We start from the raw sequence: 21595 nt of genomic DNA, 5'->3' as shown, positions 1-21595 counted from the left end.
ACTGATTTAGGAGACATAATTTTGGATGCAGTTCACCAACAGGGTCAATCTGTCCGTCTTAAAAACACATCTACTGAGGTAATGATGTCTGTATGGATAAACACTGTATGAGTAAAACATAAGCATGTACAATATATTTAACAGTGCAATAGCCAAGTGGATTCAGAAATACTCCAGATGGATCTTTGAGAACAAGCTAATGTAGAATAGAATAGAATAGAATGTGCTTTAATGTTATTATACAGTGTCTAATGAAATTGGAAAGCTTCTCCTTTTCAGTGCAAGAATATCTTAAGAAAGAGTGCAAAACAGTCTATTTACAAATATACATTGTAAATAAAAGTGAATATAAATATCAGAGTGAATGAGGTAGTGGTGTGTATTGCACATTTTACCTTGTATTGTTGACAAGATGTTGGACATGGGACATGTGAGAGTTCAGGGTGGTGATGGTGTGTTTTTACATCAGAGTCCAGTTTCTATGGAGCTGCACATCAAGGAAACCAATGACAAAACTTCAGATTTTATCTTCTTGTGTCTGATTTCCTTCCTTCAGGAGAAACTACTGGGAGGCTGCAAGTTACAACTACAGATCAACAACAAAGAATCAGGCACATTCACATTTAATCAGTCCGTCACAGTCAAGGCTGGAGGGGGAATCACTGTGAGTCTTTATTAATGTGGAAATTTATGTTGAATTTGCATCGTTGTCATTTTTTTTTCTTTTTCATCAATATTTTCTACTTGTAGGCTTGTGATCTTTATACTTATTGCATTTACAGTTATGGCGTCCAGGTTCTGGGAGCAATGATCCAAAAATAGGTTACTTCATTTGGACCAACCTGAAGTCCTGGAACCCCAAAGACCAACTTCAGTTCTCCCTCATCAGTCAGACTGGAGAGACCAAACTACTATCATTGCCTGATTGACCTGCTTTCATCAAAGACAGGAAAAAATAAAGTACCATAAAGGTGCCATCCACATTTTCAAGCTGCATCCTGAAGAGTAAAAAGTGGTTTAATGCGTCAAACATCAAACTTTAAACATCATCAAACATTAAATCACATCACTGCAGGGACGGAGCTGCATCAGTTTAATGTGGACACAATGAAAATAAAACTTTTTATGAATTTGAGAGGAAACTTTTGTTCAACTGTTCAGAACAGGTTTTGCTTGAAATATGAAAAAGAGTTACTTTTTGTGTGTGTTTCATTTGTCATACACTCCTTGCTTTATGTTGTTATATTCAGGTTTTTGAAAGACTAAAAGTTCATTTAAAGGACCTTCAATGATCCTGTTCTTTATTTTGTATTTGATCTAATGAAGACTGTAAGTTCAGAATTTCTTTTTAGAAAAATATTAGATAAATACATGTTTACTTAATTATAGCCGCTTTAAGAAAAATCAACGTCCTAATGTGTTTTGTGTTTGTCATTTTGTGTTTAAAGCGATATTTGTACATTCTGTGATGTTTTGTGCTGACTAAACTTTTAACTTTCTTTTTCTCATATTGTTTAGATCATTTTTAAATTTTCCTAAAATTGACAAGGAGTAGAAATTGTATCTATTTTTTTGCAAATAGTACATAGTGAAGTGTAGCTGCAGATCAACATTAATCATAACTGGCTGATCATTACCTTATGTCTGTGAATCTCAGTATATCAGTGCTTTATGCCTCAAGAGGATTCAAATGTTCAAATCATTGATGCTGGATCACTTTTAAATCGTGTAAAGTTGTTCTATTGTGATCGAATGAAGTGTATAAATCTCATTTGAAATCTGTTTATTAATCCTTTAAATGTCTTTCTTGGTGTGCACATGAAGTTATCAGCATAAAATTCACAATAACCTCAATAAAACCCAAAGCAGAATGTGTCGCTGATTTACCTGCAGTTAAAATACTTAAAATGAGAAAGACTGAGAGTCCTGAAAAGGTCAAATATCTTGTAAAATTCTGTAAAACAACCAAGACTTTGTGTGGCAGCAGCAGTTTATGAAAGTGGACTGCTGGATGTTTGATGGCTTTAACAATATAAAATTCATTCTTCCATCCAGGAGTACTGCAGCAGTGGCCTCCCGTTACTCTGCTGATGATCTGAGGACTGATGATTTTTCACCGTCTTTATTGTCCATGATGTGTTGTTTATTATCTGTCTTTTACTGTTGTGTCTCTAAACCTGCGTCGCTAACAAACACTGTGACATTCCTTTGGAGAAAAATCATATAAGAATGTCCTTTTTCCTTTCATATGCTGACATTTTTCATGTTTGTTATGGACTTTCTGATCAGAGTAGAAATACACGTAGTGAATCATCCTAACTTGGCTGAGAGCTTTATTTCCTCTTTAAGATTATAGCAACCACAACAGTTATTTTCTGAGTGTTTGTCTGTTTTAGTTTTTGATAGAAAAGTAGCAGCAGGTATCCCTCACAGAGACTTCTGTTGAGCTCCATAAAAGGCCAAACTACTGCACTAAGAGATAAACACTGAGTGACTGATAAAAGGTCAAAGTAAAGACCTGTCAATGATTTACAGTTGGTCAGACGATCAGGTGACTGCAGCGATCGACAGGTATGTCGTTTTTAACTCTGGTTATATTTCATATTAAATAGATCAGAAAGGTTTGGTAAAGTTAGGTCTGCATCCCAAGTTGTGGCTCTTTTCAACAAAAGCCTTAATTCTGAGCATTTTAACAGGACAGCTGTTGATTTTTACACTAAGCTCTTTATTGTTACGTGGCGTTCTTACTGTTGTAACAACCTGAGAGACACTGGCTTCTAATGTGCATTAAAATATTGATATAAACCAACTGTAAAGCATTCTGTTAATTCACCAAGGGGCTTCAAAGCTACAAAAGTGAAAGTATATATTGATTTTAGTGTGAAATGTACAGACGTATGGGAGAGAACAAACTGGGTCAAAAGTGAAACAAAGTCAGCACACGTCATTACTGATACTGATGTGTGCTGACAGAGGAGTCAGTCAGAATGAATGAAGAGAAAAGCTGCTGTTAATCAGACAGAGAATATATGATGATGATGATATACTGTATGTGTGTGTTGGTTGAAGATTCCCGACAAAAGTCCAGATTTTATTTGACGTTGCTTTGAACACATTTAAAATTATAGAACTTTTCATACATAGTTCCCCAATTTGAGGGAACCATAATGTTTGTAGTTACTGAGATGTGTGTAACTACTTTATCATTGTAAGCAGAAGAGAGATTTTGCCCTTCTTTGGAAACTGTATTGACTATTTTATTTAATAGTAGGACCAGAACTGCTGCTATTAGGGTTAAAAATACAAGAACAAAACAATAAGAGACCATACAAAGACCAAAATCAAATGTCTGGAAGATTATAAAGCAAGAAAAACAAACAAGGAATACAGGATCTGGTGCAGTGTTTTGTTGGATTTTGAGGAAATATTGTGATTTTAGGCTGAGATTTAATCATCTAATTCTCCTGACAGAACCATAAGTCACACACAATAAACTGAATAATCATCACAAAGTTGAAAATCAGTTTCTGTCTCTGATAAACAGACAGTTGATTCAGAATGAATTTAAAACAGGAACCCAGATTTTGACCAGAACATTACAGATGACACTAATCGTGAATAAATTCAAGAGAATATGTTTTATACAAGGTTAAAACTGTTAAGATGAACAACACATCACTAATTCAGATTAGAAGTCTGCTGATAAATCACTTTATTTTGGATAGATAAGACTTATTCATTTTAATTACATTTTATTTCTAAGATTTAAACGTATACCTTTTAAATAATCTTTGCTTTTTATTTATTTTATTTATTTATTTTTTTGCCATGGTAAAGCACTTTGAATTGGGTTGTGCATGAACTGCGCGAGGGGGCTGCTCAGTGGCGTAGTGGTTAGCACTTTCACCTTGCAGCAAGAAGATCCCGGTTCAAATCCCAGCCTGGGCCTGGGATCTTTCTGCATGGAGTTTGCCTGTTCTCCCTGTGCATGCGTGGGTTTTCTCCGGGTACTCCGGCTTCCTCCCACAGTCCAAAAATATGCTGAGGTTAATTGATTACTCTAAACTGCCTGTAGGTGTGAATGTGAGTGTGGTTGTTCATCTGTATATGTAGCCCTGTGACAGACTGGTGACCTGTCCAGGGTGTCCCCTGCCTTCACCCGAGTCAGCTGCGATAGACTCCAGCACCCCCCGCGACCCTAGTGAGGATAAAGCGCTGTATAGAGAATGGATGGATGAACTGTGCTACATTAACAAACTTTCCTTGCCTTGCTTTGCCTTATTCAGAAGCTCTTTTTTTATGTAACTCTGCACAGTTTTTCCTGACTTCTGTTCATTTTCAGAGCTCCATGATGCTGGCTGAACCCCTCCTCACATCTCATCTGAAGACTTTCAGTGTGTTGGTTGTCCATCTCCTCCTAACAGACATCTGTAGAGGTAAATTACACACAAATACAATCTAGTGTAGGTCAGTATGTCACCAGCACAGTTGCTACAAACCCTCTCCACCTTTTTATCAGCAGCAGTAAACACTGCTGCCATGACATCAAAACTTTCTCTACTTTTGTAAAGACTGAGTATAGCATGTAAAAAACAATCATATCTTTTGATTCATTTATCAATTTATCTTTGATTTTGTAGAAATAAAACAAAATCTCTTAGAGCAATGCTAATATTTAGTTAAATGTCCATTTCAGTTCAGAGATTAGATTCTTTTGGTTTACAGCTCTAATCTTCTGATTTTCTTTAAACTCTCTGGACAAAATTGGTGCAATTCCACTAAATTTGTTTGTTTTTCTCAACGAAGTGGATGTAATCCTCCTTCTTCTTTATTCCATTTACTTTATGTAAAGCTCCAGTTCCACAGAGCATGATACTGCCACCACCATGCTGGATGGTAGGTTTGGTGTTCTTGGGGTTAAAGGCCTCACCTTCAGTTTTTCTTCCATCTCACCACAGAACTTTCCTCCAGAAGGTCTTTTCTTTGTCCATGTGATCAGCAGCAGACTTGAGTGGAGCTTTAAGGTTCTCCTTCTAGAGGAAGAACTTCTTTCTTCATGGATCCTCTCAGCTCATGTTGATGTCAAACCCTGTGGACACTGACAGCTGTGTTCCAGCAGCTTCTCATTCATTCACACCTGCTTTCTGATGATTCTTGCTTGACTCTTGACCATCCTGACCAATGGTCTCTCAGCAGCAGGTGATAGTTTGTGTTTTCTTCCTGGTGGTGGCAGTAACACAACTGGACCATGAACTTTATTCTGACAAACAGATGATTTTGGATCTGAAGCTGCTTTGAAATGACTTTCTGACTTGTTTGAAGTCAATAATTTGCTTTTTCAGATCTTTGCTGAGCTCCTCAGACTTCCCCACTGTAGTTTCTGAATCTATCGATTAGATCTGATGGTTCTATTTAAATTGTGTCAGAGGAGTCAACAGCTGTAGTTGGTTGTAATGACCAGAAATTAAGAGGCTATGAAACTCAGAAATTTTGATGAATACATCTGTCTACATCACAAAAACCGATCATTCAAGTTACTGTATGTACATTTTTGACAAAACAGATTTTCATATTTTCAGATGAACTATGATAAATCTATTTAAGAGCCAAAATGCATGATTGTTGTATTTTTTGTGACAAAGATGCATGGATTTTAGTGATTCTGTCAGAAGCAATTCCGAGTTCATTGGAGTCATTGTACACTCAAGACTGTCATGATAAACATGGTCTTAACATGTGAATGTAAACTTTTGTTTATGACTGTATGAGACAAACTGTATCAATAATGCAGTATCTCAAGACACTTATGCTGCTCATTTATGAACGTTAACAGAAATGTTTGGTTTTGCAGGTCAACTGATTGGTGCATCTCAGCCAATCATAGCGACACTCGGTGATGACATCATTTTACCATGTCATCTGGAACCTGCTAAAGATTTGACAGAAATGACGTTAGAGTGGTCGAGACCTGATCTGGAACCCAGATTTGTGTATGTGTGGCGCTCTGGTCTAGAAATCGAGGGCAATAATCACAAAACATTTCAGGGAAGAACAACGCTGTTCACTGAGGAGCTGCAACATGGAAACATTTCACTGAGACTCAACAGAGTTAAACTCTCTGATAAAGGAACATACAGTTGTTATATTCCAACACTGGAGAAGCAGACCCACATTCAGCTAGTTGTTGGTAAGTACATAAATATTTTTCTCATGATGCACATCTATCACTTTGTTTTTATGCTTCTAGAAAAATGTTTCAGTAGCGTATGAAACATAAATGAGTAAGTGAACTTGCAGTATCACTGTCAAATGATTCAAAACTGGATCACTTTACAGCATCTGGAGTATTTGCAAAATTTTAGAAATTTAGATTCAGTAATACTAAAAACATGGATCACATCGTATGAGCTCAATTCAACAAAAGTCAGAGATGTTCTGCTTTTCTGCTCTTTGCTGAAAGGGTCAAGTTGCTCTAACTAATGAATGTTGAGAAAAGTTTGAGTCATTCTGAACGAGTCTGGGGCATTTTGGACAACATTTGAATATTTTTTGACAAATTCAAGTCATACTGAAAATTGTTAGAACATTTTGGAGTTTCAAGGTGCACTGTATTGTCAAAAGCACTGGCACAGCCCTCCAAATAATTTAATTCAGGTGTTCCAATCCCTTCCATGGCCACAGATATATAAAATCCAGCACCTAGGAATACAGACTACTTCTACAAGCATTAGTGAAAGAATGGGTCGCTCTCAGGAGCTCAGTGAATTCAAGTGTGGAACTGTGATAGGATGCTACCTGTGCAATAAGTCTATCCATGAAAAATCACGTAAAATCACAGAGAGAGGTCAGTGGATGCTGAGGTCCACCAACTTTCTGCAGAGTTAATAGCTTCAGACCTACAAACTTCAGATTAGCTCCAGAACAGCATAGAGAGCTTCATGAATGGGTTTCCATGGCCAAACAGCTGCATCCAAGCCTTACGAAGTAAATGCAAAGTGTCGGATGCAGTGGTGTAAAGCAGCTGCCACTGGACTCTAGAGCAGTGGAGACATGTTCTCTGGACTGACCAATCAGCTTCTATATCTGGCAATCTGATGGACCAGTCAGGGTTTGGTGGTTGCCAGGTAAGCGGTACTTCCTGATTGCATTGTTCCAAGTGTAAAGTTTGCTTTAAGGGAGATTATAGTGGGGGCTTGTTTTTCAGGAGTTGACTGCTTAGTTCAAGTGAAAGGAACTCATAGTGTTTCAGACATTTTGGACAATTTCATGCTCCCAACTTTGTGGGGACAGTTTGGGGATGGCCCCTTCTTGTCTCAACATGACTGACACCAGTTAACAAAGCAAGTCAATAAAGACATGGGTGAGCCAGTCTGGTGTGGATGAACTTGACTGTCCTGCACAGAGTCCTGACCTAAACTCGATAGAACACCTTTAAGATGAATTAGAGACTGAGAGCCTGAACTTCGGGCCTAATGTCACTGTTGACCTCACAAATGATCCACAATGCCCATAAACAGAAACTCTTGTCTGATTTTGTTCTCTGGATGGTTCACGTGTTGGAATATTCTTCTTCTTCAAGCTTCTGCAAATTGAAAGTCTTTTCATCCAGTCTTTTGGTTTATCCACAGACATGCATCTATAAATACCACCTGTCTAACACCTTTTACACTCATGCAGCTCCATGTCATCACACTCCCACCTCCATGCTTCACTGTCAGGACTATGCATTCACTGTGGTAGTCCTGGTGAGGTTTATACCAAACATCCTGGACTCCATCTGAGGGCAACAAATTTATCTGACTAAAAGATGTGTCAAGCTATTTTTTTTTTTGCTTTATTTTGCAATTCTTCACCAAAGAAGCAAAGATTTGTCTTGTCCTCCATTCATAAAGGTTGATGTTTTGAAGGGTTCTTCACACTGTCTGAGCTTCACATAAACTATTTCCACTGATAACTCTAATGCCAAGTCTGAAACAGCAGCTGTTTGGTCTTCACAGTCAGATTGTGAAAGTAGTTTATTGACTACTTTCTGAATCTGTGAAAGTAGTCAATAAAGAGGTTCAAAAATGTGGAGTCATGTTTGGACCTCTGATTAGTGGTACGATGGCTCCTTCTGTACCTCCTGGTTACTGCTGACATTGTTTCTTCTAATTTTTAGTTGATCTTCCTGGATCCTTTTCCATCTTTGTGAACACTAACAGTCAGATTTTTCACTTCCTCTTTTCAGTTCTTTTCCATGATGAAGACATAGACTCAACCCTTAGGTCTAGAACTGAGAAAGTTCAGTTTAGAATTATGTTCATGCAATTAGTCTGGCTGGAATTCATAGGCAAACTCTGTTAATTTCAGGTGGATTCACTTTTGTTAAATTAGCTTTCTACTTCAAAGCCTGAGTTATTGGGTCATTCTGTGTGGTTTCACCAGATGGTGGTTGACGCACCATTTTCAAATAAGTCCTAAATTTGCATGCCATTAGATAGTCACAAAAGTACTTTCTATGCAAAATTGTAGGCCTGTAGCTCAAATAGTTTCTGAGTTGTGGGGGTCTGAAATTTTCAGAATTTGGGCTATAAAAAGCTTCGCCAGCGTTTTTTTTTTTTTCATCTTTAAGTGGTTATTTCTCAGCCTCTAGACATACCAGAGAGCTGTGAGTTGGTAAACAAGGCCTCTGCATGTAGCTAGTGCCCCACAAACATCCCCAAGTGTTTCCCTACACTCTGCAGGCCATGGGGGCTTGCTAAAAATGCTAAAAATTAAGAGATGCCTATTCACGAGTGGAGTTTGGGACCTTAAAAGTACTAGAAATACTGCACAGAAGTGTTCTAACATCCCTGGGTTCCATTCTACACAAACTTGTGTGATAACTTAGCAAACTGGAGCTTTCTAGGTACCTCAGTTTGGAAAATATGAGCTCCCAAAGTTGGACGAGATTTTTAATTGGCTATTATTATTATTATTATTGTGTAATTATAACATACACATACAAATTACATGTACTAACTTGAATTCAGGGAGCTCTGTAGTAGTTTATGGTTGATTAATTTAAAAATAACAACAGTAATGTTGAATTTTACAGTATCAGTGCAGTGGGATTAAACACGTTAAATTTAATTGTACAATGTCATGTTACAAGCAAAAGAACCTATACCTAAGTTATAACTGAGGTATACCTAAGTTATACCATTACACTTTTTGAAGGTAGTCACCTTTAACAACTAACATTTCAAAAAGAACAAAACATACATAATACTACCATTGGAATGACTACTAATACTTGTATCCCAATTTAAAGTACTGAAAAGCAAAAAACCATTTTGACATTACCCATGCCATTTTGAGTAAGAATATCTCAGTAACTACAAATATAACCTTGCTGCTTTTTTGTACAGTGATAGAAGACAGATGGAACTGTCTTGTAGAAAAATTTGGGGTCTCTGGTACCTGTCCCACACTGAGATTTTTGCCACCAAAAATAGCCAATTAAAAATCTTGTTCAACTTTGGGAGCTCATATTTTCCAAACTGAGGTACCTAGAAAGCTCCAGTTTGCTAAGTTATCACACAAGTTTGTGTAGAATGGAAACCAGGGATGTTAGAACACTTCTGTGCAGTATTTCTAGTACTTTTAAGGTCCCAAACCCCACTCGTGAGTAGGTATCTCTTAATTTTTTAGCATTTTTAGCAAGCCCCCATGGCCTGCAGAGTGTAGGGAAACACCTGGGGATGTTTGTGGGGTACTAGCTACATGCAGAGGCCTTGTTTACCAACTCACAGCTCTCTGGTATGTCTAGAGGCTGAAAAATAACCACTTAAAGATGCAAAAAATGCTGGCGAGGCTTTTTATAGCCCAAATTCTGAAAATTTCAGACCCCCACAACTCAGAAACTATTTGAGCTACAGGCCTACAATTTTGCATAGAAAGTACTTTTGTGACTATCTAATGGCATACAAATTTAGGACTAATTTGAAAATGGTGCAGCAACACCCCCAAGGAATATCTAGTCATTTCACCTGGAATGACCCTATTAATATAGTCTTTCTCAAGTATTTGGTTTTGATTGAGCATAAGAGCAACTACAAAATGGTTTAACTTAGAAATACTGCAACTGTTGAGAGAAGATACAGTTTAGAATCATTTGATATTCAGCTGATATTGCACATTGTCTGGATGATTCTGTAGGTTTGAACTTTTGATAATTTAATGCTTCATTTTATATGATCTTGACAGCCCTGTTTTTATATTTGCTTCTGTCCATGATCAGGTGCTGCTTCTCCATCTGTGGTCAGTTTATCAGGAATTGATGGAAACACAGGAAGAGTTGTGTTACAGTGTGAGTCTGCAGGCTGGTATCCAGAGCCTGAGGTGTTGTGGCTGGACGGTGATGGAAACCTCCTCTCTGCTGGACCTACAGAGACAGTCAGAGGTCCTGATGACCTCTATACTGTCAGCAGCAGAGTGACTGTGGAGAAGAAACACAGCAACAAGTTCACCTGCAGAGTCCAGCAGAACAACATCAACCAGAGCAGAGAGGCTCTGATACATGTTCCAGGTAGACTTGACCGAAACGTACTGTGTGATGTGATTATCTTCACAATGCCAATCTTTATTTAAATGACTTGTAGTGCTGTGTTTTGTCATTTCAGATGATTTCTTCCTAATCCCATATAGTTCTGCTGTTCCCATCATTGTTGGTTTGTCTGTTAGTTTGGCTGTTTGTATCATGTTGAATTTAGCATCTGGCTTTTTCCTGTGGGGAAGAAACAGAACAAGTAAGTCACAGATTAACAGATGATCAACTTATTCTCAAAGTACTTGAATAGGAATAGTTACTTGAGACATACAGAACCAAAATATTCATCCAAACTATCCATTTTAGATCTAAAATGGATTAAAAGCATTTCATATTTTGTTTCTACTGCTTTCACTTTGCACAGAAACCAAGAGAACCTTGGACAAAACTGAAAAAGATCAGAAGAAATGCTCTCTACCTGAAGCAGACATGCTGATGTCACATGAAGTTGTGGAAATGCAGAATTTGGAACAAAAAGATTTGAAACACCAACATGTAACACTACAAGAACTACAAAAACAACAAAAACTACAAGGATCCAAAGAAGAAGTTAGAGAAACAGTGTGTATAGATCATAATCTTTCATTTGTTTACAAAACTATCTTGCAATAACAATCTTTAGCTTAGTTCAGTAGCATTAAGGTTTAACAAAGTTCATTAAAAGTTTATCAACAAATTACATCTATGTACTTTGAAATCTCAGACTGCAACTCCAAAAAAAGATTTTTCTTTTTGTTTTTTTCAGATGGTCCATGATGAAATAGAAACGCGGACGGAGGCTGTCGAAGGAGAGGTTAAACAAAGTTTTTTCAACACATTTTATATTTATTTTTGTTGTATGGTTTATTTGTGTGTATGGCAGCTTTAAATATTGATATATATTTTTTCAAAAATAGATAGTCCACGATGATGATCAGACGAGTGAGGCTGTAGAAGATGAAAAGAGTCAGACTGAGGAGAACAATCAGGTCTATGTTTCTGTGTTTATGAAAATATCTCAACTCTAATGTTTAGTGCAGAAAATATTATGAAGAAAATCCTAATCTAGAAACCACAGTATCATTGTGTTCAAGGATCACTGACTTACTTTAGTAAATGAACTTGTGTTTGTTCTTTCACTCCCAGTTCAAAGGAGAAGAAGCTGCAGGTTCCCACTCCATCTGGTATTTATTGGTAAGAAGACACACAAAAAATGAAATAACAGTCAATCAAACAGTCTGTAGAAATACATAAAAACAAAAATGTGGGTTTACTCACATATTGCTAGACAAAGTCATACATGTTTGTTCTTCCATGTTTCCATGTCTCAGAATTCCTTCAAGGGAAATCAGGCTGAGCAGCAGCAGAAGAAGAATGAGGCTGAGGATGAAGTGGGTTCATCTTTGTGTTGTATACAAGAACATTTATTTACAGCCCACAAACTGTCAAATTAAAATTTATTCTCACATTCATGATTCTACGGAGCCCCTAAGGTGCCACGGACGAAAAAATATATATAACTCGTGCTCACGAGATACTATTCGTGAGCACGAGATACGAAAGCGTGCTCACGAGATACGTATTCGTGGGCACGCTTTAGCTTAAACGTGGTCACGTTTAAGTTAAAACGTGAGCACGATAGGTTAAAACGTGTGCACGCTTTAAGATAAAACGTCAGCCGGCGGGAGGAGGACTCAGATATCCCTGTGCGCACTGACCGTGCAGAGCCGTCTCTGCGGCTGAGGCTGTGCGGAGCTGTTCATGGTCCTGAATGCTATACTGACCGTTTGACCAGAGCTGTCCATACTCCCCTAGTTATTCAGACAAGCAAATCAAAGTAAGAATAACTTTCCACAACAGAAAACAGAGCACAGAGCTTAAAATAATGTTTTAAAACAAAATAGGTATACTTCATGTTGCGGGTTAACTTAAAACAGCATTTCTGGAAATAACGTGATGTCTAACTAGTTACTGGGAAAAATCCTAAATAATATGCTCCTGGCATGAGAGCCGTTATATAGCCTATTCTCCACAGTTATCACAAACTGAGTGAAATTTGCAATAATTTTAAGCGCGCGCGCGCGCGCGAGAGAGAGAGAGAGAGCGAGGGAGGGAGAAAGCAGGGGTCTGTCTGATACGCAGGTATACACCATATACCCACGAGAAAATTGTCCAAATTTCCGTATACCCACTTAAAAATGCGCAAAGATACGCATACCCAGGGGTGTAAACACGCAGGTATACACCTTATACCCACTAGAAAAGGTCCCGAATTTCCATATAACCACTTAAAAATGTGCAAACATATGGATATGTTTTATTGACATAACGTTCACTTTCCCGTTCATAAATTTGTCTTCTCTGTGTTAGGAAGTGGTGAAGCTGTATGGCTGAGAACAGGGCTCACTAAAAGGCGGACCGCGGTCCGAATCCGGACCCAGATGCCGTCTCTACCAGTGTAAATTTGACAGGTCGCTTCTATTTTACCGGTGCAGCTTTCACAGACTCCTCCTGCCATCAGGGAGAGCTGATGTTTCCTTTTCATCAGGCTCCCTTTCCTAAACGTTAACCTTAGCTCCAGCTGTAGTGTTTCCTAAAGCAGCAGTATTCACAGGACAAGCAACAGACTTATTAAAACACTGAAACTGTCACAAGGCTGGACCCGTGCAGAGGAACACACCACCGAGGCAGGTATGGAAGCAATAAAGGGAATTTATTGTAGACAACGTAATATGGAGACAGGCGGGTCTGAGGTGAGAGGGGAGTGAACCTGGAGATGAGTTCGGTTCCGAGGATGGTGAGCCGGGGATCGGCGGCCGTCAGCCGATCAGCGGAGAGGTTCCTTCAATCAATGATGCAGCGTTGAAGTGGTGGAGAGCGCCAGGCTTTATGGGAGCGCTGATTGTTAATTTTACCTGGCTGTGCTTCTGATGAGCCAGCTCGCTGCAGCCAGAGGGGCGTGACAGTTTCTGTCAGAACCCTCTCTTCTCCCCGTTTCCTATCTGGCATCCAAATACATTTTCCCCACCTCTCTCTCTCTCTCTCTCTCTCTCTCTCTCTCTCTCTCTCTCTCTCTCTCTCTCTCTCGGTTCCGGTCGGGTGTCTTTTGAGAGAGTGTGGTTTTGTGAGGAGAAAAATAAATATTTTTTTGGATATACTGACTTTCCTCACCCGTTGTGCCTAGTGGACCTTACCTGTGTAGGTGTGCGCTGGCCGCCGGGTGAGCATCATGCCCGTGCCGGCCGGTGTGAGTAACTTTGAACAGCTGACACGCTGTCAAGCTAGTTCCTAGCGGTAACTGTTCAGTGGAGGAAGCCGCCCTCGCCGTGGGAAAGGAGATTGGATATAACAATGTCAAATCAGCCTCCCGGATGAATGGAGCGATTGTGATTTTCTTGTCCAGCACAGAGAAAGTTGCGGAAGCGGTGGAAAAAGGCACTGATATCCAGGGCACATACACACCTGTGCTTCCGTTGGTGAGTCCTGCTAAGCGAATCATCATCTCCAATGCTCCACCGTTCATTAGAAATGACATTTTAGTGAAAGAACTGTCCCGTTTTGGTCAAGTTGTGTCTCCAATAAAGATGCTGTCGCTGGGCTGTAAATCCCCGCTCCTCAAGCACGTCATCTGTCATCGCAGACAAACGCTGATGGTACTACGGGACAATGAATCTGATCTTAATGTTTCATTTAGTTTCAAAATAGATGGCTTCAACTACATGGTTTTCGCTACATCAGAGACTATGAAGTGTTTTGGGTGCGGTGCAGAGGGACATTTAATCAGGGCATGTCCAGAGCGAGTGGATGGCAATGCGCCCGTGCGTAATTACGCACAGGCTGCTGCTCCTGCAGCGGCCTCCGCCGATCCAAGTGTGGCGGAGCAGGTCACAGAGGCTGAAGTAGATGATCCGGATGTTGTAGCTGCTCCTTCTGTAGAGCCCACGGACGCACCATCGGGCCCCCCGCCTGCAGTGGCGGTTCGAGTACAGACCTCTCCATCGACGTCGATCTCTCTCTCTCTCTCTCTGTCACCGAATCCTCCAGAGGCCGTGAAACCCCCTGAATCCCCTCCTAATTCCGGTACTCCGTGCCCCCCTGGAAAGCCTCCATCTCCGTTCAGCTGGTTCGTCGTTCCTCCCTGCCTGGATCATCTACGTGTGCCCGCTCCGTCCTGCCGGCACCAATCCTCCTGGATCTCCTCCCCAATCCAACTCTGTTGCCGCCAGGGATCCAAATACCATCAGCCGCCACACTCGTCCCCCTCCACCGGACCGAAGACGGCCGCCGATCCCCGGCTCACCATCCTCGGAACCGAACTCATCTCCAGGTTCACTCCCCTCTCACCTCAGACCCACCTGCCTCCATATTACGTTGTCTACAATAAATTCCCTTTATTGCTGTGTTCCTCTGCACGTATAGCATTCAGGACCATGAACAGCTCCGCAGAGGGCTCCGCACGGTCAGTGCGCACAGGGATATTTACCAAATCTGAGTCCTCCTCCCGCCGGCTGACGTTTTATCTTAAAGCGTGCACACACTTTAACATATCGTGCTCACGTTTTAACTTAAACGTGACCACGAATACGTATCTCGTGAGCACGCTTTCGTATCTCGTGCGCACGAATAGTATCTCGTGAGCACAAGTTATATTTTTTTTTTCGTCCGTGGCACCTTAGGGGCTCGGTATGATTCCTTCAACACCTCAGAGAACTGGATCTGTATAATTTACAGTGGAACAAACACCAGGACTGAAGGACGTCATTCTCTGTTTGTCATTAATGCATTTCATTCATCTCATGGTTCAGTAACAGAACTGATCTCTCTGGTCTCTGCTCTCAGCCGGAGGATTTATCAGGTGAGGTCCAGACGGTCAGGGACGAGCAGAAAAGTGAAGATGAGAAGCAGCAGCTGTTAAAGAAGGTAGAGACCAAAAACATAAACGTTCATCATGTGCAAGTCATTGACAAACAAACAAATCTAAAGCACAGAATCACACACAGATAATTCCTGTTAAAATCACTGTTTATCTTTGTGTTAGCTAAAGGAAGCACAAGAGGAAGCAAACAGGCGATGGAAGGAAGTCAATGACATCCGGAAAGAGTTTGAAGATAAGCTGAAGAACAAGAATGCAGAGATCAGCAAACTGAAAGGAGAGGTTAAAAAAAACACGGAAACACTCAGTAAAACAAGACTTTATCCACATCAAGCTGCAGCTCAGATCTAAATCCAATCACTGTCACATATTCAGAAGTCAGAGACACTAAATTTGAAGCTGCAAAAGAAGCTACAGTTACATTGTTCTGGTGCAGTAGATGGATAGATATACAGTACTAAACTATTGGACACAGTATCATGAAAATATGAAACATTTATCACTGGTTTGAGTGTTGTTGGTGTTACTGATGATACATAATGTTTAAATACAGACTGAACAGTGAAGAGTAACATCATAAGAAAGGAGGCAGAGTCTACTGTGAAGAAACAGTGAAGAAACCTGAACCAGAGGATCTGAACAGAACTTTACTCACATCTTTCTGCTGATCACAAGACAGAATTTATTCAGACCAGAAAGTAAAGTTTGTTTTGTTGAATAAAATGCTTATTTTCATCTCTTCTTCTTACCAGTTGAACAAACAGCTTTGGAAGGAGAAGGAGAAGGATGAGAAATTTGACAGAGAACTAAATGAACTGCTGACCATGAACACAGAGGTTCATATGTTAATTTCTCTTTATGACCCACATGTTGTTAATTTGCTGAGATCAAACAAAAATCAGTCCAAGACACAAAATATCTGAAACTGAACATGAATGTTTACTGATTATTTATTGATCAGTTCAGTCAAACACTGATTGTTTTGATGCACTAAATAAAGCTTAATGCTCCTCATCTTGTTTCTCTTCATCTTTTCTTCCTCTCAGTGGCAGAGAAAGTTCCAGGAGGAAATAACAAAAAGGATGAAAGCTGAGAAAGAATTAGAGACTTTGAAGAAGCCGCTGAAGACCAAGGTTGACTTTGTTCAGTTTAAAATCATCGTTATTTAAAAAGCTAGAAATCCTACATTACGCTGTAGATTTTCCTTCTACTGTGTAAGTTTCTCTCATGTAACCAACAAACTCCAATCAACCGAGGCAGGAACTTCAGAAGACCTGAGAGGTTTCAGGCACCAGGATGGACTTTCAGTCTTAGAGGTGGAAACTTTATGGATCAGACTTGTTTTTAAGAACATCACAAAGATCCTCAGTGAAAAATCTAAACACAAAATGTTCCACAATCAGTCAACTTGCTCAGATTAGTTCTGGTTTTCTGTCACTTCTTGTGCTGAAGCTCAAACTTTTTAGTGATATATTGATGAAATTGATCCTTTCTGACAAACACAAACTCAGAGTTGATCAGACTTTAATAAGTGATCTTTGTGTGTTTGTCTCTTTCTCAGTTGGAGAGAAGTAAATCTGAAGATGTGGATCATCAGATAAAGTCCAGACAGCAGAGCAGCAGCAGCTCAGATCACAGTGATCTAAGAGACATTATTTTGGAGAACATTGACCAACGCTGCAGATCTGTCCATCTTAAAAACACATCCAGGGAGGTAATAATGTCTGTATGGATAAACACTGTAATGCATGTTTAAGCATGTACAGTACACACTACCAGTCCAAAGATTGGACACATTTTCTCATTTAAAGGTTTTTCTTTATTTTCATGACTATTTACATTGTAGATTCTGAATGAATGCATCAAAACTATGAATGAACACATAGAATTATGTAGCAAACAAAGAAGTGTGAAATAAGTCAAAATATGTTTTATATTTTAGATTCTTCGAAATAGCCACCCTTTCCTTTACACACTCTTGGCATTCTTCATGAGGTTGAACCTGGAATGGTTTTCACTTTACATATGTGTCATGCCTATGTTAATTTGTAGAATTTATTGCCTTCTTAATGGGGTTGGGACCATCAGTTGTGTTGTGCAGAAGTCAGGCTGGTATACAGTTGACTTCCCGATTTGACGACTGTTAGAATCCATATTATGGCAAGAACCAATCAGCTAAGTAAAGAGAAATGACAGTCTATCATTACTTTAAGAACTGTAGGTCAGTCAGTTGGAAAACCTTTGAACATATCCCCAAGTACAGTTGCAAAACCATGAAATGCTACGATGAAACTGGCTCACACGAGAACCGCCCCGGGAAAGGAAGATCAAGAGTCTCCTCTGCTGCTGAGGAGAAGTTCATCCGAGTCACCAGCCTCAGAAATGGAAAGTTAACAGCAGCTAAGATTAGGGTCCAGATAAATGCCACACAGAGTTCTAGTAGCAGACACATCTCTACATCAGCTGTTCAGAGGAGACTGCACCAATCAGGCCTTGGAAGCAAAAATGTCCTATTGACAAATTTGAATGTCCTGCCCAAACGATGAGAGTAATCAAAACAATAAGTAAAATCAAAGTTCCTTACCTTTAACCAATCTTTTCAGTATTTGTCAGACCTTGGTGCATTGTGAAATGAGCAAGCAACAAGCAAAACGCAGCAGGGTTTGTGATCTCCTGGATGCCCAAACCCCTCAGAAGGACATTGCCAAGATTGTTGGCATCAGTGAGAGGACCATTTGCCACATCCAGCATTCCAGACAATCCAATTTGGGCACCAAGAGATCTCCAGATGGTCCTGGGAGTCTTGGGCTCAGATGGCAATAAGATGCCCCCCTACTTCTTCAAGCTAGATCAGAAAATTGGGGCTGATGTGTACTACATAGCTCTGAGATACACCGTTTTGCCCTGGCTGAAGGCCACCTTCCCTGACAACAACTATGTGTGGCAGCAAGATGGGGCTCCTGCTCACACATCAATCAAGGTCCAAAAGTTCTGTGAGGAGAATATGACGAACTTCTGGCCCAAAGGCATTTGGCCCCCGAGCTCACCTGATCTAAACCCCCTGGATTTTTTCTGGTTCGGCGTCATTGACTTGAGGATTAATGCCACCCCTCATGCCAATATGGATTTACTTAAGGCTGGGATCTCCAGGGAATGGGAGTCCTACCCCAAGGAGGATATCAGGAGGGCCTGTGCCTCTTTCAGAGGCTGTAGGCCTTCATCATGGCTGATGGAGGACATATTGAATAAACATGTTCTGAAAGCTTTAAATTTGTGTTCTTCAAGAATTCAGTTCAAAATTCCAAAGAATAAAAAAAGTTATATCCAATTATAGTTGTTTTTTACCTGAAAGGACATTTTTGCTTCCCCACCCTGTAGCTGCTAAGAAACCACTACTAAGGAAAAACAACAAGCAGAAGAGATTTGTTCGGGCCCATAAACAGCAGGAATGGACATTAGGCCAGTGGAAATCTGGGCTTTGGTCTGATGAGTTCAAATGTGAGATCTTTTGTTCCACCCGCCATGTCTTTGTGTGACACAGAAACAAATATCGGATGATCTCTCCTCCCACAATGAAGCATGGAGGAGGAGGTGTGATGGTGTGGGGATGCTTTGCTGGTGATACTGTTGGGGACTTATTCCAAATTGAAAGAACACTGAACCAGCATGGCTACCACAGCATCCTGCAGCGAGATGACATCCCATCAGGTTTAGTTGGACCATCATTTATTTCCAACAGGACAATGACTCCAAACACACCTCCAGGTGGTGTAAGGGCTATTCAACTACAAAGGAGATGATGGAGTGCTGCTTCAGATGATCTGGACTCCACAGTCACCTGACCTAAACCCAATCCAGATGGTTTGGGATGAGATGAACCACAGAGTGAAGGCAAAAGGTCCAACAAGTGCTCAGCATCTCTGGAACTCCTTCAAGACTGTTGGAAAACCATTTCAGGTGGCTACCTCATGGAGCTCATTGAGAGAATACCAAGTGTGAGAAAAGCAGTAATCAAAGCAAAGGGTGGCTATTTTGAAGAATCTAAAGTATGTAACATGTTTTGACTTTTTTGACGCTTTTTGTTTCCTACATAATTTCATATGTGTTCATTCATAGTTTCCATGCCATCTACAATGTAAATAGTCATGAAATAAAGAAAAACCATGAAATGAGAAGGTGTGTCCAAATGTTGGACTGGTTATTGTATATAACAACACCTTTACCAAGTGTGTCCAAAAATAATCCAAATGAACCTTTCAGAACAAGCTAATGGCAGCTATAAACAACAGAGGGTATTTCATCTGGTAGCTACACATGCAAATAGATGGCAAACTTTCAGACTTTTCATGTGTTTAATTTCCTTCCTTCAGGAGAAACTACTGGGAGGCTGCAAGTTAGAACTTCATATCAACAACAGAGAATTATCTATCTATACATTTGATCAGTCCTTCAAAGTCAAGGCTGAGGGGAAAATCACTGTGAGTCTTTATTAACGTGACAGTTCATGTAGAATTTGTCATTTCTGTCCATTTTTTATCGTTTCTCTTTATTATGTTTTGGCTTCTGAGTCTGTGATCTTTGTATTTACAGTTATGGCACCCAGATTGTGGTAGTGAGTTTGCTCCTACCGGTGACCTGGTTTGGAGAGACCTGAAGCGCTGGAAACCAACAGACCAACTTCAGTTTGTCCTCATCAGTCAGACTGGAAAAACCAAAGTACTATAGTTGTCTGAATGACCTGCATTTATCAACGACAAGAAAAAGTAAAGTAACATCAAGATACCGTCCATATTATCAAACTGCATCCTGAACAGTAAAAAGTGGTTTCATGTGGCAAACAGCAAACTTTAAACATCATCAAACATTGAATCTCATCACTGCAGAGATGCAGCTGCATCATTTTTCGATGTGGACTAAAAATAATTTTTTATGAATTTGAGAGGAAACCTTTGTTCAACTGTTCAAAAAAGGTTTTGTTCTAAATGTGAAATAGTCAGATTTGTATTTTGTATTTTTTGTGTCATATTTCATATGTGCTACACTCCTCATCAGTGGTATTATTATGGTTCTTAAATGTTATTGTCAATAAAAGAACCTGCAGAGTCTGATGGATGCACTCTGTATCAGATTCTCATCTTTTCATCTCAGCTTCATCAGATGAAAACACAGAACTTCACCTTTCCAACAATGTCAGTTGTTTAGGTTTGTTGTTGTTTTTCTTTTGTTTATGTTTGATGTCATGTACAGTCAATGTAGATTTTTTTTAATGTGTGTTTTCTGTAATGAATGGAAAAAAAACTGGCAGATACATGTTTGTTTTCAACCTCATGGGCCAGATGTTCTGGTAGATTTTGAACGTCTTTATGAAAAGTCAATGTCCAAGTATGTTTTGTTTTTGTACTTTTGAATATAAAGAGACATTTGGACAATTTGTGCTGTCAGACATTTAATATTTTTTCCTGAAATTGTTTAGATAACTTTCCAGCATTCCTCAAATTACCAAGACAGTATAAAAGTATGTATATTTAAAAGTACAGAGTGAATGAGTAGATGAGTGAAGTGTAGCTGCAGATCAACATTAATCTTAATTAGCTGATCATTCATTTATGTCTATGAATCTCAGTTTATCTGCATTTTATGCTTCAGGAGGATTCAGACATGATGTTGGATCACTTTGCAATAAATCCTGATGTCAAAGTTACAACAGTTTGCATCATTTCATCCTGAATGTCTGAAGAAAAAATTGAAAGTGTTCGACTGAGATCTAATAATGTTTATCAGCTGAAAAGTTTGATTTGAAATCTGTTGATTAAACCTTTAAAAGTGATTCTTATAATGTACAAGAACCGTATTTCTCTGTTCTCAGAATTCATCTATCCATTCTCTATACACCGCTTTATCCTCATTAGGGTCATGGGGGGTGCTGGAGTCTATCCCAGGTGACACCCTGGACAGGTCGCCAGTCTGTCGTAGGGCTACATATACAGACAAGCAATCACACTCACATTCACACCTACGGGCAATTTAGAGTAATCAATTAACCTCAGCATATTTTTGGACTGTGGGAGGAAGCCGGAGTACCCGGAGAAAACCCACGCATGCACAGAGAGAACATGCAAACTCCATGCAGAAAGATCCCAGGCCCAGGCCGGGATTTGAACCAGAATCTTCTT

The 21595-nt window shown here is 39.7% G+C and overlaps 1 protein-coding gene across 1 annotated transcript in view; it reads left to right on the top strand.

Annotated features, from left to right (window-relative positions):
- LOC110972494 (golgin subfamily A member 6-like protein 22) overlaps window positions 1–20853 on the top strand; it is a 104713-nt gene extending 83860 nt beyond the window's left edge. The window contains exons 4-15 of the mRNA XM_051943940.1: window positions 10935–11131; window positions 11316–11363; window positions 11467–11538; window positions 11696–11743; window positions 11881–11940; window positions 15389–15469; window positions 15588–15704; window positions 16175–16258; window positions 16469–16555; window positions 16984–17136; window positions 19793–19900; window positions 20013–20853. Coding sequence (XP_051799900.1) covers window positions 11000–11131; window positions 11316–11363; window positions 11467–11538; window positions 11696–11743; window positions 11881–11940; window positions 15389–15469; window positions 15588–15704; window positions 16175–16258; window positions 16469–16555; window positions 16984–17136; window positions 19793–19900; window positions 20013–20147 — 1125 coding nt within the window. The 5' untranslated portion in view covers window positions 10935–10999 and the 3' untranslated portion in view covers window positions 20148–20853. The remainder of the gene's footprint in view (window positions 1–10934; window positions 11132–11315; window positions 11364–11466; window positions 11539–11695; window positions 11744–11880; window positions 11941–15388; window positions 15470–15587; window positions 15705–16174; window positions 16259–16468; window positions 16556–16983; window positions 17137–19792; window positions 19901–20012) is intronic.
- Window positions 20854–21595: the final 742 nt, after the last annotated feature.

The sequence above is a fragment of the Acanthochromis polyacanthus genome, chromosome 23 (genome assembly GCF_021347895.1).
Source record: "Acanthochromis polyacanthus isolate Apoly-LR-REF ecotype Palm Island chromosome 23, KAUST_Apoly_ChrSc, whole genome shotgun sequence".
NCBI lineage: Eukaryota > Metazoa > Chordata > Actinopteri > Pomacentridae > Acanthochromis > Acanthochromis polyacanthus.
The sequence above is the reverse complement of the archived record's forward strand: the minus strand, read 5'-3'. Positions and strand labels throughout refer to the sequence as shown.